Raw genomic sequence first — 15,669 nt, 5'->3', positions numbered from 1 at the left:
AACCACAGGGCAAATGGTACCTGCTAACGTTATCATGCCCCACCTTTTCGTTAAGTACTTTGAGAGACCACTGGGCTGGAGCATATCTCCGGGCTTCCGCCTCCATCGTTCTATGACAGCATTTTTGGCATAAAAACACAACGCAACCACCTTGCCAAACGATTTGGGCTAGTTTATATCTTGCGTACAGAGCAAAGTCTTCCAGTTCCGGTGTCCGTTCTGGAAACAAGTTGCGCCGTGTCGAGACTGACACACGAGACTCTGCAGCCAGTTAAAGTGTCACGTGCGAATCTGATGAATTACGTGTTACATGTTCCGTATTAGTGTAAGTTTCGCGTAAACAGGTGAATCTTACGCAGAGAACCAAGGCGGAGCGCCACACACTTATGCGTCTTTACGGGGTGACTCAATAAACGGGGTTTCGGCTACAAGCTGTTGCACCTGGCAGGGGATCCGTGGCGCGCCTAGTACTCTCGCGCCACTCGTCCGTCGCGGGAGCTACTCCAGATTTTTTGTATCGAGCATCAACCAGCTCCGACTTCATCAAATCGCACACCAACGTACGCGCGATTACCGCTCAACGGATACGGTATCGTCGCCTTCATCTCGGCATTTTATGGATACTTTCTCCAAACCCGTTCGTTATTCTTGAACCCGGGGTCTGGCATCTGGCATCGCCGACAAATACAACTTCATTGAACACTAGCCCGACAGGCGACGCCTTCCTCTGGTGGTGAAGCTCGTCCGAGCTGTCAATCAACGACCTCGCGATGTCTTCTCTCCCACCGCCGCCCCCTCCCCCCGGCTGGGGCCCTCCTCCGCCACCACCTCCTCCCCCGCCGGGACCCTCATCGTCGCTCCCTCCCCCTCCTGCCGCCCCGGCGCCGCCGCCTCCAGGCTATCGCCCACCAGTTGATCCCCAGATCGCCAAGTTTGCGCAGAAGAAGAAGGAATGGCTTCGCACGCAGCGCAATCGGTTTGGCGAGAAGAGGAAGGGCGGCTTCGTGGAGACACAAAAGGCTGATATGCCACCGGAGCACTTGCGTAAGATCGTCAAGGATATCGGGGATGTCTCCCAGAAGAAGTACACAAGCGACAAGCGCAGCTACCTTGGCGCGCTGAAGTTTATGCCACACGCCGTCATGAAGCTGTTAGAGAACATGCCCATGCCGTGGGAATCGGCGAGGGAAGTCAAGGTTCTCTACCACGTCAACGGCTGTTTGACTCTCGTCAACGAGATACCCCGCGTCATTGAGCCCGTCTTCTTCGCGCAATGGGCTACCATGTGGACTACAATGCGCAAGGAAAAGAGCGATCGGCGGCTATTCAAGCGCATGCGGTTTCCGCCGTTCGACGACGAAGAGCCCCCGCTGTCTTGGTCCGAGAACATCGAGGATGTCGAGCCGTTGGAGCCGATCCAGATGGAGCTCGATGAGGATGAAGAAGCAGCCGTCTACGAGTGGTTCTATGACCATCAGCCGCTCCTTGACACATCGCACGTAAACGGCCCTAGTTACAAGACATGGAACCTTACGTTGCCTCAAATGGCAAGCCTGTTCCGTCTCAGCCTGCCGTTGGTGTCGGATGTCGTCGACCGAAATTACTTCTACCTCTTTGAGCTCAAGAGCTTCCTCACAGCCAAGGCACTGAACGTCGCTCTGCCGGGCGGCCCTCGTTTTGAGCCCCTCTACAAAGATATCGATCCCAATGACGAAGACTTTGGCGAGTTCAATGCCATGGATCGTATCATTTTCCGGAATCCCATTCGGACCGAGTGCCGGGTGTCCTACCCTTATCTCTACAACTCGCTGCCTCGAAGCGTGCACCTCTCCTGGCATTCCCATCCACAAGTCGTCTACTCCAGGGCCGAGGACCACAACCTCCCTGCATTCTACTTCGACACAAGCATCAACCCGATCTCCTCCCGTGCTGTTGCCCCAAAGAACCTCACGGTCAGCCATGAGGATGAGCTCTTTGGGAAGGGGAACATCGAGGAGGCAGAGGAGGAGGCGTTTGAGCTCCCAGCGGGTGTCGAGCCCTTCCTAGCAGATGAGGAATTATACACTGAGGACACGTCATCCGCCATCCAACTGTGGTGGGCACCTTTTCCTTTTGACCGCCGCTCGGGACGTATGGTGCGAGCACAGGATGTGCCCCTCATCAAGCACTGGTATTTGGAGCACTGCCCGCCTAAGCAACCAGTCAAAGTTCGCGTCTCGTACCAGAAGCTCCTCAAGACGTACGTGCTCAACGAGCTACACAAGAAGAGGCCCAAATCTCTGCAGAAGCAAAATTTGCTCAAGACGCTGAAGCAGACAAAGTTCTTCCAGCAGACGACGATTGACTGGGTAGAAGCCGGTCTACAAGTCTGCCGCCAAGGTTTCAACATGCTTAATCTGCTGATCCATCGCAAAAACCTCACATATCTCCATCTCGACTACAATTTCAACCTGAAGCCCGTCAAGACACTGACGACCAAGGAGCGGAAGAAGTCGAGATTTGGAAATGCCTTCCACTTGATGCGAGAGATTCTGCGGCTGACCAAGCTCATTGTCGACGCCCAAGTGCAATACCGGCTTGGAAACATTGATGCTTTCCAACTTGCGGATGGCATCCTATACGCATTCAACCACGTCGGACAGCTGACGGGTATGTACCGATACAAGTACAAGTTGATGCACCAAATCCGCTCCTGCAAGGACCTGAAGCACTTGATCTACTACCGCTTCAATGCTGGTCCTGTCGGCAAAGGTCCTGGTTGTGGTTTCTGGGCGCCCGCCTGGAGGGTTTGGCTGTTTTTCATGCGAGGCATAATCCCATTGCTCGAGCGTTGGCTTGGGAATCTTCTTTCCCGCCAGTTTGAGGGCCGACACAGCAAAGGTGTAGCCAAGACCGTGACGAAGCAGCGCGTCGAATCACACTTCGACCTGGAGCTTCGTGCCTCGGTCATGGCAGACCTGATGGACATGATGCCGGAGGGCATTAAGCAAAGCAAGGTCAATACAGTTCTCCAGCACCTCTCCGAGGCTTGGAGGTGCTGGAAGAGCAACATTCCCTGGAAGGTTCCCGGTTTGCCGGCGGCTATCGAGAACATTATCCTGAGATACGTGAAGTCCAAAGCCGACTGGTGGATATCGGTAGCCCACTACAACCGGGAGCGTATTCGCAGGGGTGCTACTGTCGACAAGACCGTGGCCAAGAAGAACGTGGGACGACTGACCCGGCTGTGGCTCAAGGCCGAGCAAGAGAGACAACACAACCACATGAAAGACGGGCCGTATGTCTCGTCCGAGGAGGCTGTGGCGATCTACACCACAACTGTCCATTGGCTTGAGTCACGAAAGTTTTCGCCCATTCCATTCCCCAGCGTCTCATATAAGCATGACACCAAGATCCTCATTCTAGCACTTGAGCGTCTGCGCGAAGCCTATTCCACCAAGGGCAGGTTGAACCAGAGTCAGCGGGAGGAGCTTGCTCTGATTGAACAGGCCTATGACAGCCCAGGAACAACATTGGAACGCATCAAGCGTTTCCTCCTCACGCAGCGGGCGTTCAAGGAAGTTGGCATTGACATGAACGACAATTACAGTACCATCAACCCAGTCTATGATATTGAGCCCATCGAGAAGATTAGCGATGCATATCTCGATCAGTATCTTTGGTACCAGGCCGATCAGCGTCACCTCTTCCCTGCTTGGATCAAGCCTTCTGATTCCGAAGTCCCGCCTCTTCTTGTGTACAAGTGGGCGCAAGGCATCAACAACCTCGACAGAGTTTGGGAAACGGCGAATGGCGAGTGCAACGTCATGATTGAGACCCAGCTCTCTAAAGTCTACGAGAAGATTGAGTTGACACTGCTGAACTCGCTGTTGCGACTGATCATGGACCACAACCTGGCGGACTACATCACAGCCAAGAACAACGTCACGCTGACCTACAAGGACATGAGCCACGTCAACAGCTACGGCATGATTCGTGGTCTCCAATTCTCGGCCTTTGTCTTCCAGTACTACGGCCTGATCCTTGATCTCCTCCTCCTCGGCCCACAGCGGGCGAGTGAGATTGCTGGTCCTCCCCAGAGTCCCAACGATTTCCTCCAGTTCCAGGACCGCGAGACGGAAACGAGGCATCCCATCCGACTTTACACCAGGTACATTGACAAGATCTGGGTTTTCCTGCGCTTCACCGCCGACGAGTCGAGAGATCTCATTCAACGATTCCTCACGGAGCAGCCCGATCCCAACTTTGAGAACGTCATCGGCTACAAGAGCAAGAAATGCTGGCCTAGGGACTCGAGAATGCGACTGATGAGACACGACGTAAACCTTGGGAGGGCCGTCTTCTGGGATCTCAAGAACCGGCTTCCGAGGTCGGTGACCACAATTGAGTGGGAAGACACGTTTGCCAGCGTCTACAGCAAGGACAACCCTAACCTCCTGTTCTCTATGTGCGGTTTCGAGGTGCGCATCTTGCCCAAGATTCGCAACCAGAACGACGAGTTCCCGGTGAAAGACAGCGTGTGGTCACTTGTAGACAACACGACCAAGGAACGGACCGCCCATGCGTTCCTTCAGGTGACAGAGGAGGATGTCCAAAAGTTCAACAACCGTATCCGCCAGATTCTCATGTCGTCGGGTTCGACGACCTTCACCAAGATCGCCAACAAGTGGAACACTGCTCTGATCGCCCTGTTTACATACTACCGCGAGGCTGCCGTTTCGACTGTCAATTTACTCGACACCATTGTCAAGTGCGAGACTAAGATTCAGACTCGAGTCAAGATCGGCCTGAACTCAAAGATGCCCTCGCGTTTCCCGCCGGCTGTGTTCTACACTCCAAAGGAACTTGGTGGTCTTGGCATGATATCGGGATCTCACATCTTGATTCCGACAAGTGACAAGCGCTGGTCGAAGCAAACCGACGTTGGTGTTACTCACTACCGTGCAGGCATGTCACATGACGAGGAGACGTTGATCCCTAACATTTTCCGCTACATCATCCCGTGGGAAGCCGAGTTCATCGACTCGCAACGCGTGTGGACCGAGTACTCACAGAAGCGCCTTGAGGCCAACCAGCAGAACAGGCGGCTCACCCTGGAGGACTTGGAAGACAGCTGGGATCGCGGCTTGCCCCGCATCAACACCTTGTTCCAAAAAGACCGCAGCACCCTGAGCTTCGACAAGGGGTTCCGTGCCCGGGCAGAGTTCAAGATCTATCAGCTGATGAAGAGCAATCCCTTCTGGTGGACAAGCCAGAGGCACGATGGCAAGCTGTGGAACCTAAATGCCTACCGTACCGACGTCATCCAAGCGCTGGGCGGTGTTGAAACTATCTTAGAGCATACCCTGTTCAAGGCGACCGGCTTCCCGTCCTGGGAGGGACTCTTCTGGGAGAAGAGCAGTGGTTTCGAAGCAGCTATGCAGTTCAAGAAGTTGACGAATGCTCAGCGTTCCGGTCTAAACCAGATCCCTAACCGGCGCTTTACTCTTTGGTGGTCTCCGTAAGTACCCCTTTTCTACGTGTGATCCAGCGTCTCCTTACATCAAACTAACACCCGAAAAGCACTATCAATAGGGCAAACGTCTATGTTGGTTTCCAAGTCCAGCTAGATCTCACTGGTATCTTCTTGCACGGCAAGATCCCAACCTTGAAAATCTCGCTCATCCAGATCTTCCGCGCGCATTTGTGGCAGAAGATTCATGAATCCGTCGTCATGGATCTCTGCCAGGTCTTCGATCAGGAGCTGGAGGCACTGAGCATCGAGTCCGTACAGAAGGAGACCATCCATCCACGAAAATCGTACAAGATGAACAGCTCATGCGCGGATATCCAGCTGTTTGCAAGCCACAAGTGGAACGTCACGCGGCCATCACTTCTTTTCGACAACAAGGACGTCATCGAGGCGACCACGACGAACAAGTTCTGGATCGACGTGCAACTTCGCTACGGTGATTATGATTCCCACGATATCGAGAGATATGTCAGGGCGAAATACCTTGACTATACCACCGACAGCATGAGCCTGTACCCGTCGCCAACGGGCTTGATGATCGGGATCGACCTGGCATACAATCTTTATTCAGCTTACGGGCAATATTTCCCCGGTCTGAAGATGCTGATCCAACAAGCCATGGCCAAAATCATGAAGGCGAACCCGGCGCTTTACGTGTTGCGCGAGCGTATCCGGAAAGGTCTGCAGCTTTACGCGTCTGAGAGCAATCAAGAGTTCTTGAATTCGCAGAATTACTCCGAGTTGTTCAGCAACCAGACGCAGCTCTTCATCGACGATACCAACGTCTATCGAGTCACGATCCACAAGACTTTCGAAGGCAACCTGACCACGAAACCGATCAACGGAGCCATCTTCATCTTCAACCCGCGCACCGGCCAGCTCTTCCTAAAGATCATTCATACCAGCGTCTGGGCCGGGCAAAAGCGTCTCGGACAGTTGGCGAAGTGGAAGACGGCGGAAGAAGTTGCGGCGCTGATCAGGTCACTTCCCGTCGAGGAGCAGCCGAAGCAGCTCATTGTCACCCGCAAAGGCCTGCTCGATCCTCTGGAAGTTAACTTGCTGGATTTCCCCAACATCTCCATCCGCGCTTCGGAGCTGCAGCTTCCGTTCCAGGCTGCGATGAAGGTCGAGAAGCTCGGCGATATGATTTTGCGGGCCACCGAGCCCCAGATGGTCTTGTTCAATCTCTACGACGAGTGGCTGAAGAGCATCTCGTCCTACACGGCATTCTCCCGCTTGATTCTCATCCTCCGAGCCTTGCACGTCAACCAGGATAAGACGAAGCTCCTTCTACGGCCAGATAAGACCGTGATCACGCAGGACCACCATATCTGGCCGACACTGTCTGACGACGACTGGATTAAGGTTGAGATGCAGCTGCGTGACCTGATCCTCAACGACTACGGGAAAAAGAACAATGTGAATGTGTCCAGTCTGACCACCAGCGAAGTGCGAGACATCATCCTGGGTATGGAAATTTCTGCGCCGTCTCTGCAGAGGCAACAAGCTGCAGAGATTGAGAAGCAGCAGCAAGAGCAGCAACAGCTCACAGCTGTCACGACCAAGACACAGAACGTCCACGGAGAGGAGATCATTGTGACGACGACGTCGCAGTTCGAGCAGCAGACGTTTGCCTCCAAGACAGAGTGGCGCACGCGGGCCATTGCGACATCGAACCTGCGCACGAGAGCCAACAACATGTATGTGTCCCCGGTGGATAGCGACGTGGACGAGATCACGTACGTGATGCCGAAGAACATTCTCAAGAAGTTCATCACGATCGCGGATCTGCGTGTGCAGGTGGCCGGTTATCTTTACGGGTCATCGCCGGCAGACAACGACCAGGTCAAGGAGATCAAGTGCATTGTCATGGTACCGCAGATCGGCGGGCTACGCAACGTTCAGTTGCCACAGCAGCTTCCTCAGCACGAGCTGCTCAAGGGCATGGAACCCCTCGGCATCATCCACACCATGTCGGGCAATGAGCTCCCGTATATGTCCGCAATGGATGTTACGGAGCATGCTAGGCTCATCGATGCCCACCCGACGTGGAATGAGCAAAACACGCTGACGGTTGCCGTGTCATTCACTCCCGGCAGCGTGTCCCTATCGGCCTGGGCGCTCACCCCGCAAGGGTACAAGTGGGGCGCAGAAAACAAGGACCTCGGCAGCGACCAGCCTCAAGGGTTCACCACGGCAATGGGCGAAAAGAGGCAAATGCTCCTCAGTGACAAGTTCAAGGGCTTCTTCCTGGTGCCGGAAAGCGGGAAATGGAACTACAGCTTCATGGGGAGTGCGTTCGGTGGGTTGGAGAAGAAGCCGATCCACGTAAAGCTAGACACCCCGATGCCGTTTTACAGCGACCAGCATCGCCCGATCCACTTTTCCAGCTTCAACGAGCTGGAGGATATTTGGGTCGACAGGCAGGACAACTTTGCCTAAGCGGATTGGGAAATACTAGGGTCATGGGCCGGAAAACGGGAGAACATATGGAAATGGGAGTTGCGCGAAGGGAACTGATATGGGTCAAGCAAAGATCGTTTGTGAGGAATGGGGAAACGTCGCTTACGGGAAGCAGCTACAGACTGTTTGATCTGCTCCTTTCGGATCTGTCTTGTAGAAATAATCTTTTGCATTTCTCTATCGTTTTTGCGGCGGCGTTTTTGCGTGTAAGGCGGGGGCATGTCTCATGTAACTCTTAGCAAAGAAAGGCATTACAATAGTTGCGGCGAGGAGCGGTTACCGCTTGTTTACTAGTAATTCAAGGGCTTATCTTGGGCTCTATATTAGGCTGTAAGATTACTTAGGCACTGAGCAAACATGCCTACCTGTCTTTGTAACTAAAGAAACTCTAACATGGCCGTATCTCCTCTTCTGCTATTGCTGCTATCTACTGTGTATGGTCAAGCATATCTTGATAACGTTTGTATCCTCTACAGTAGGAGATAACTTCGTTGAGTTGGACTCTGAGAATGAATAAATAAATAAATAGCGTTGCCAGATACCAGCTCACTTACAGCCAACTCGTTCCCGCTACGTTCTCAGGCGTGTTGTTTGACGCCTTGACATGCAAGACGGCCGCTTGCTGATGGTGTGGCAAAAGTAGGAACCGGGAGGCAATGATGAATGCGCGTCACCAAGAAGCGCTACCCACCATCCCGCAGAGCCCGGGAAGAACTATAACTGCCATAGATTAACCCCACGGTTTAGTAGTCATACTAAAGCACTACTGACTGGCCAGCGTGCGGGAGTAGCATTGCGTTCTTGCCGGGCAGTTGAAGAAGTGGGCAGCCGGGTGTCCGCGGCTGAGGGTTCCTCTTCCTGGGGGATTGGCATTTTTGCCCGGTCAAGGCGGTCAGTGTGACAGCCGCAATAAAGGAGTCCCTCGTGTCCGGTAGGACGATCGCCGGAAAGACGGGTCCTACGGCCCGCTACGACACTCCAGAGAAAAAGAGATCCTGCAGCCGTGAAATATATATTTATTGCCCACATGAACGAGTCGAGCAAGGTTTCCAGATGTTCTTGGCGGCGTGGTCGATGCGGTCGCTTGTTGCTGGAGGAAGAATTGAAAGTAGGAAGCGGGGAGGGAATTGAGAAGGAGATGATTGAAGGAAGGAGAAAACTGAGAGCGGTGAAAAAGAACGACCAAGGGAGAAAGATGTTGAGGAAACGCTTAATACATCACGCTTCATCAGCAAGTTCAACCCCGAATTCTCTGGCGTCGTTGGGGGGGGGGGGGTTCACGTCTCACGTGCTTAGGCTTAATCTAGCGTTATATTATCATTGATTATCAGGTTTTGCAGCTGGGAAGAAGCACGAACTAGTTCCACATCTTGGAGAAGAGGGTTGGCCGAATGAGCCAAGGGTTTAAGAGAAAAGGGTTAGACAACTTTACAAGTCGCAAAAAGGGGTTCAGGGGCAAACCCCACTATTACCAGCAGTGTATAACACCACTCTCTGCGCTGACCTGTTCTTGTAGGCCAATTTAGCCCGTAAACCAGGAGATATCTGCCTTTGGGGGAGCTGAGGTGCCTGGTTCTGAGATGCATATCACTCGACCAATCTCCAGGAGTTTGCTCCAGACAGCAGCCAGGTTTCAGCCAACCACGTCGGATACAGCACTGTTGTTGTAAAAGGCCGCAATAGTGTTCCTGCATGGCGGGCCGGTCTAGCTCCCCATTAACTCGGCAGATAAACCCCAGATATTAACAAGCAAACCCATAATCTAAGAGTACCGCCCAAGAGCACTAGCCGTGCGCGGTGCCCGGTGCTTATCCGCGCCCCGTTTCCTCGACCATGATCTCCTGCAACGTTGCGGGGACTACGGACCGATCAGTGCGTGTCCAGGGCGAACCTTGGTACCATAGTTGGCCAGGACCAGGCACGGTCGAGGGCGCGCGGTAGATCCCAGGGTCGTGACTTGGTGGTACTTCCCGGATCCAAAGCTTAGAAGCGGTAGCCAAGTTGCTCTAGTGCTTGGCACTGGCCACAGGGTTCTTTGTCGTGATTACCCGCTCCTGTCGGCCGCCTCGGCCTTGAAGATGGTTGAAGCCAGTGTGGGACAAACTTGGCCCAATAAGAGCCGGACACGCGAGGATGCGTTCCTTCTGCCTTGACGCGACGCGGTGTTCCTTGCATGCTCACCCGCATCTCCCTCGCTCACCGCTCCTCGAGCGAGGTTGGTGCTGTACTGCCTATGTCGGGCGCTTGTCGGGCCCGCCCCGCCCTCCCACTTTCTCTAGGACTAAGGTAGCAGCCCTTATACGTCCTGGAGGCATCGCTCGAGGCATCTCGACCGCAAAGACAACACGGCAGCGTGGGAAAGCTTTGGGTCGAGCTTGTTTATCGCATCGGTAATAAGCGCCTTCGGGTTCTGTCCGGCGCCTTGCCCGGTCGAGGATTTCTGGGTGGTCCCGGCTTATCAGGTCCTCGGTATACCTCATATAGCGGATGATATAGCCAGGACCTGAGGCATAAGATGTCCCACTATTGCAGAATGCCGTCGCTGGGCACCTTCCCCCAACCTCCAGGGCGAGTCCCGGCAACCAATCGGTTTATGCTCGCTCGAGGATTGCTCGTTTCAGTCCAGTCGCCCGGGTGGTTTTCCGGGCAACAAGCATGAAGACATTGAAAAGGTCAGCAGACACTGTGGGCCAGTCGTTTCTAGACCGCCCTAGGCGAAGTAACGACTAATGATATCGTTGCATCTGGCGAGGCCTCCTGGAAGCGTCCTGCACGCTGGGCGGGAGGTGCATGACACGGTCGAGACGGTGGGCGGTGCACGCGGTATTCCGCGTCGAGAAGGGTCCCGTACCCTTCAGGGCGCGTGAAATCTGTGCTGGCTCAGCATTCTGGCGGAAAGAAAGCGCCGCGATTTGACGCGGCATCAAGTCTTGGTTTGGTCTCTGGGATGAAGTTTCACCTCGTCGCCCGCATGACCAAATGAATCGCAATCAATACGCGACGGGGCAACAGAACTGTTGTCTCTCTCAGCTTCCTCATCTGGCGATATCACTAAGTTAGTGGGCGGGCCGGCCATTCTGCCGTTGAAGCACCGCGACAGGATAAAATTGTAGGGTATCCGACGCCCCCAAGAGCGAGTATCAACGATCGAGATGACATTGTGGTTCGACTTCGGCGGGCGTACACCGTAGGCGAAGGGGAGGATTGGAGACCGTGCAAGCATGAGACGTTATATTGGGCCTTAATCTCCGATTGGGTACACACCCGCCTGAGGTCGCACTGGTGGTCAGCCTCCGCACTCGCTTCAGCGCCTGTCCTGATATCAGGTTGCTCGGCCAGAACGGCGAGGGCGACAGGGGTGTGAAGAGAGCTGTCGTATGGGAGGGTGAACTTGGAGAAAAAACTTGACAGTGGCAATGAAAACCATGGGGTCCTGGCCGATCGACGACTCGACGGGGGGACTCTTCTTACACACAGTGTCCTACGCATAGTGAGGCTCGATGTTGGTGTTCTCTCGAAGTGCAGATCCAGCCGGGTACTTGGGTGCCCTGTCAGAGTCTGTGTCCTCTCGGATGCGCGGCGGAGAGAGATCGACCTGACAGCCGTGATGCGGGCAGGTCGACTGCCGCAATCTTCCTCGGATGCAACTCAACGTTACGTCTGGCCCCCTCCTGCCTAGCCCGGTTGCCCCAGGCCAAATCTCGGTGCGTTCCAGCGCGATGCTGCCCTAGGTAGCATCCTGACCGCTAAGCATGACGTACAGTCCCCAGGGTAATCTTCGCTTTTTGCCCCCGCTTCCCCGTTACTTTTGTCTTTAATTTTGTTGTCTCGGCGATGGTTCGCGGTTCGCAAAGTTGGGCGGGATGGGGAAGGAATAAGCTGGGGGTATTGGGAATAAAACAACTCTTAGCACTCTCTCGGATTGCTGCCGAGACAGCTTGCAGGATACCCTTGCCCTCTCCATCGAGACGTCTCGATGCGGAAAGGGACCTGGTTGCAGCAACAACGTGTTCAACTGTTTCAGGTCGCGCAGATGTAGCCCGCATCACGTCATGCAGCGCTTCGTTAGCAACTTCGCCCATGGGCAACGGCTGGAATGTTTCATTGAACGGGACTTGTGCTGCCCCGTACCTAGCTATCGCAATCCCCACAGTTGCCCCTCTCAGCGCCACCGGCTAAGCAATGCAGCAGCGCGGGGCTTCGGCGGCGGGACCTGCCCTGCGGCCAAAACATAGCACTGAGCCAAAACTCGCGGTTTTCCGGCAGCTGAATCAACATGAGACTCTCGTTTGCGCTCGCCTGGTTTCCAGGAGCAAGTTAAGTTGTTGCCTGCTCAAGGTTGGATACGGCAGGCCCTTGTTCACCAGGTGGGTCCTGTCAAAACCGTTGCGGCGCGGTGGGGGGATGTGGCAATGCTAGCAGCCAGTGGCCGAGGGCTGGGGGAGAGGGGGGGGGAGGGTGATGGGATGGAGGGGGTTCCGAGCATGCGGTACAGGGGCCGTAAACAGCATTCGAATCGAGCATCACCGTCCCTCGCCCCCACCCCATCTGTGCCTCTGCGAGAAGAAACAACAAAATAACACCATGTTTGGAAGGGCCGGCCCAATTAGTTAAACATTAAACAACTCTACAAGCAATGAATATGGAACCGAGGCAGTCGTTTCTAAGATAGCGGAGGAGAAGAGAAGGTAGGGTAAGGCCAAAAGAGAAAACAAACAATCGACCATGTTTCCGCGGCCCCGTCTCGCCCAACGTATGCCATGGTCTCCCCCCCCCCCCCCCCCCCCTCTGCGCGCTGTAAAGTCCGCCCAGCTTACGGCTTTACAACCAAAGCAAACTCCCCATCCCGACCCAAGCCCCCCGGTATGCCCCTAGGACGGTAACCAAAAATCGTAATCATCGCTCCGTCGCGTATAGAGATGTTATCGTGTGCATCGTTCCTCCCTTCCCCCAAAAGCCCACTTCTATGCTGTAGGAAACCAATGCTGTGCTGAACAATAAGGTAACTTGGAAACCGGCGGAGGGAAAAGCAATCATCGGCGGTTTCCGGGTATCTTCGTTATTAAAGCCCGCCCCTTTGAAGAGCAAATCCCAAAGTCGAACCTCGACACGTGGCCAAGACGAAGGAAAAAGTATATGTGATAGCGGAGAGCACAAAAGAAATGTTAAAAGACGAAGAAATAGGGGAAAAAAGTGTCGAGGGAGAGAGAGGGAGAAAGAGGCGTAGCCGACAGCCCCAACAGCCACCGCACGCCTCATTGAAACAAGGGGTACAAGTGATGCCAGGTATTGTCTCCGAGAGAAGTCGTGGGTGTGTTCGATGTCACTCGCTTTAGCAACCAGGGCTGGCGACGCAAACCTGTCTCCCTATTCGTGCTCGATAATCGCCGCTGAAAAGCATCGTGCGTGTTTTGCAATGCCGTCACTGCTGGAGTTGTGACGGATAGACGGTGGTGTCCCCTGCCGCAGGAGCCGGAGCTCCTGGCGGGGACAGCGATTGCTATAAGTTCTCGCCCATCAACTGCGCCGCCCTTTCACGGCAGGCTGCCGGCGTGAAGCCCGTCCCGACCTTGTTGGCGATGATGCGCCACTTCTCGTTTTCGTAGTCCTGCAGTGCCGTCCTGAGCTTCTGGTCCTGTTTTTCGTATTGTCTAATTAGCATGACAAGATCCCCATCAAATCGGCGTTCTCCCGAAGCGCCAGAGAGTTACTGACCGTTTCGTCTGTCCACTGCGTCGTTTTCGCCTTGAGCTTCGTGCAGTACCGCACTTGGAGCGTGCCGCTTGATCTTCCCGGGAAGAAGTCGGCGATTTGTTTCCATGTCAAACTCTTGTTCTCCTTCAGATCAATTAGAAGCTGGTCATCCTCTGGTGTGAACTTGAGCTTGGGACCCCTCGGCCGCGGAGCCGGAGGCGGCATCCCGGCCTGCCCCACTACGCTCGGGGCCCCTCCCCCTCCCCCTCCGTCCCCGTCCCGCCGCATGAGCTTGCTAGGGGGTCCCGTGTCCGGAAGTCGATGGTGATGATGGGTTGGCGGGGCTGTCGCTGCCTGCGCGTAAGCGCTGCCCATCGGCGTCTGTTGCATCGAGTCTAGATCGCTCTGTTCCAGGTCCGGCAGGCCGGGGACGGCGAGATCGAGGTCGTCGGGCCGCTGCCGCTTCACCCCCGCGGTAGCTCCGTGGGTTGGGGTTAGAGAAGGATAGAGGGGTGCCACGACGGCATGGGGCGACGGACCGGCACCAAAGTGTGGCGGTCCCGGATGTCCCATGTGCCGCGCGCCCGGGTGGCCCGCCAAGTGCGCTGGATCGGTGAGGATCGGATGCGGGTGGTGGGCGGCGGTATAGTGCTGCGGCAAGCCGTGGTGGGATGGATGCGGAGGCGGCTCATGTAGGGACGACGGCCCGCCATGCTGAAGCGAGCCTCGATGATGGTGCGCATCATAGGCGTGCGGAGCCTGGCTCTGCTCGCCCGAATGCGGCTCCTGTGGCGAGTAGTCGACATTGTAATCTGGTCCCACACGGTAGTTGCCCGCCAGCGTGCCTCCAATACATGGGTTCCGCCAGAGCGAACCGCTCTGGCTGGTCGCCGGACTCTGAATGGAAAGAATTTGTTGGAACTGAGCCCCGCGGGGCTATGTCGGCAGGAGCTGCGGTGTATCGCTCGGCTCGGGTAAGTCCAGCGTCCCTGTGATCCACGCCTTCCGTCGACCCCGAGAGCTGTCGGTAGCGTTGTGGTGGATTTGTAACCGGTGTCCAGAGGAAACCGAGAGGTATGTGGTGTCGCGAGAGGAAGCGAGGATGACGGGGAGAGGTAGCGGCGATGTCGGGGGCCCTGCGCCCGAAGTAGACGAGTTGGTTCCTAGAGGGCTGGGCGGACGGTGACAGAACCTTAGTGGGCCGTCCTCCAACAGCTCATTGCGTGGGTGTGGCTTCCCGTTCCTTTCGGCATGGACGTCTGGATGCGGGTGACTAGGAGATTCTGATGACGGTATGACAAGCCTCTTATTTCGTTCCTCCCCCTTGTTTGGTGCTCTACAGAGATGCAACGAAGAAATTTTGGAGTCCCGAGCCAGTAGCAGTGGGTATAAATGGGTATAAATGGCACTATATCGTCTGATGTTTGGTACCGTGGAGCAGAACGAGCGAGGTGCGGGTGCCCAGAGCTATGGGGGGGGAGGGGGCCGGCAGTAGGTTTATTACCTGCTGCCCCGTCTTGTCATCCAACTTAAAGCACTTGAGTGATTGCCCTAGTGCGAGACGACAGATCGTTCCTGAGCAGTGCGGAGCCAAAGTCACCTTGACCAACGACGGGTAGCATAATTTTGAGGATCTTATGCCATGGCCTGGCTGCCGGATATAGAAACAGGTACCCAGCCCTAGTTAATGATGCAACGGGCAGGGCAGGGGGGCCATGACAGCCAGCAGCAGCCAGGGTCGATGGCAGAACAAATTGTCAAATCCGAGAACCCCGGCCGGCTTAACCAAAACGAGGAGGCTGGACAAGGCAGACCGTCCAAAGAGAGACGTGGCCTGGAAAACGCATGGAAGGATACAAAACGTCAAGCCGGATGGAGAATAAAATGTGAAACAGGCCCTTACCATGCAGTTGGAGAAGGGCATGACGGTTGCCAACTCCTGGGGTGCTGTCAGCGCGACACCCAGCCCACCCTCTGCAGCCACGGCACTTGGCTCGCAG

The 15,669-nt window shown here is 55.2% G+C and overlaps 2 protein-coding genes across 2 annotated transcripts; one reads left to right on the top strand and one right to left on the bottom strand.

Annotated features, from left to right (window-relative positions):
* Positions 1-770: 770 nt before the first annotated feature.
* PRP8 (pre-mRNA-splicing factor 8) lies at positions 771-7,954 on the top strand (the record flags this gene model as incomplete). The annotated part of the gene is made up of 2 exons (XM_071066479.1): positions 771-5,500; positions 5,563-7,954. 2 exons carry the CDS (start codon positions 771-773, stop codon positions 7,952-7,954), a joined length of 7,122 nt encoding a protein of 2,373 aa, XP_070922580.1.
* A 5,521-nt stretch (positions 7,955-13,475) lies between these two features.
* MFIFM68171_11059 (uncharacterized protein) lies at positions 13,476-15,593 on the bottom strand (the record flags this gene model as incomplete). The annotated part of the gene is made up of 3 exons (XM_071066478.1): positions 13,476-13,610; positions 13,691-14,605; positions 15,573-15,593. 3 exons carry the CDS (start codon positions 15,591-15,593, stop codon positions 13,476-13,478), a joined length of 1,071 nt encoding a protein of 356 aa, XP_070922579.1.
* Between the last annotated feature and the right edge of the window lie 76 nt (positions 15,594-15,669).

The sequence above is a fragment of the Madurella fahalii genome, assembly GCF_045866475.1.
Source record: "Madurella fahalii IFM 68171 DNA, scaffold_6, whole genome shotgun sequence".
NCBI classification, from domain to species: domain Eukaryota; kingdom Fungi; phylum Ascomycota; class Sordariomycetes; order Sordariales; genus Madurella; species Madurella fahalii.
The sequence above is the reverse complement of the archived record's forward strand: the minus strand, read 5'-3'. Positions and strand labels throughout refer to the sequence as shown.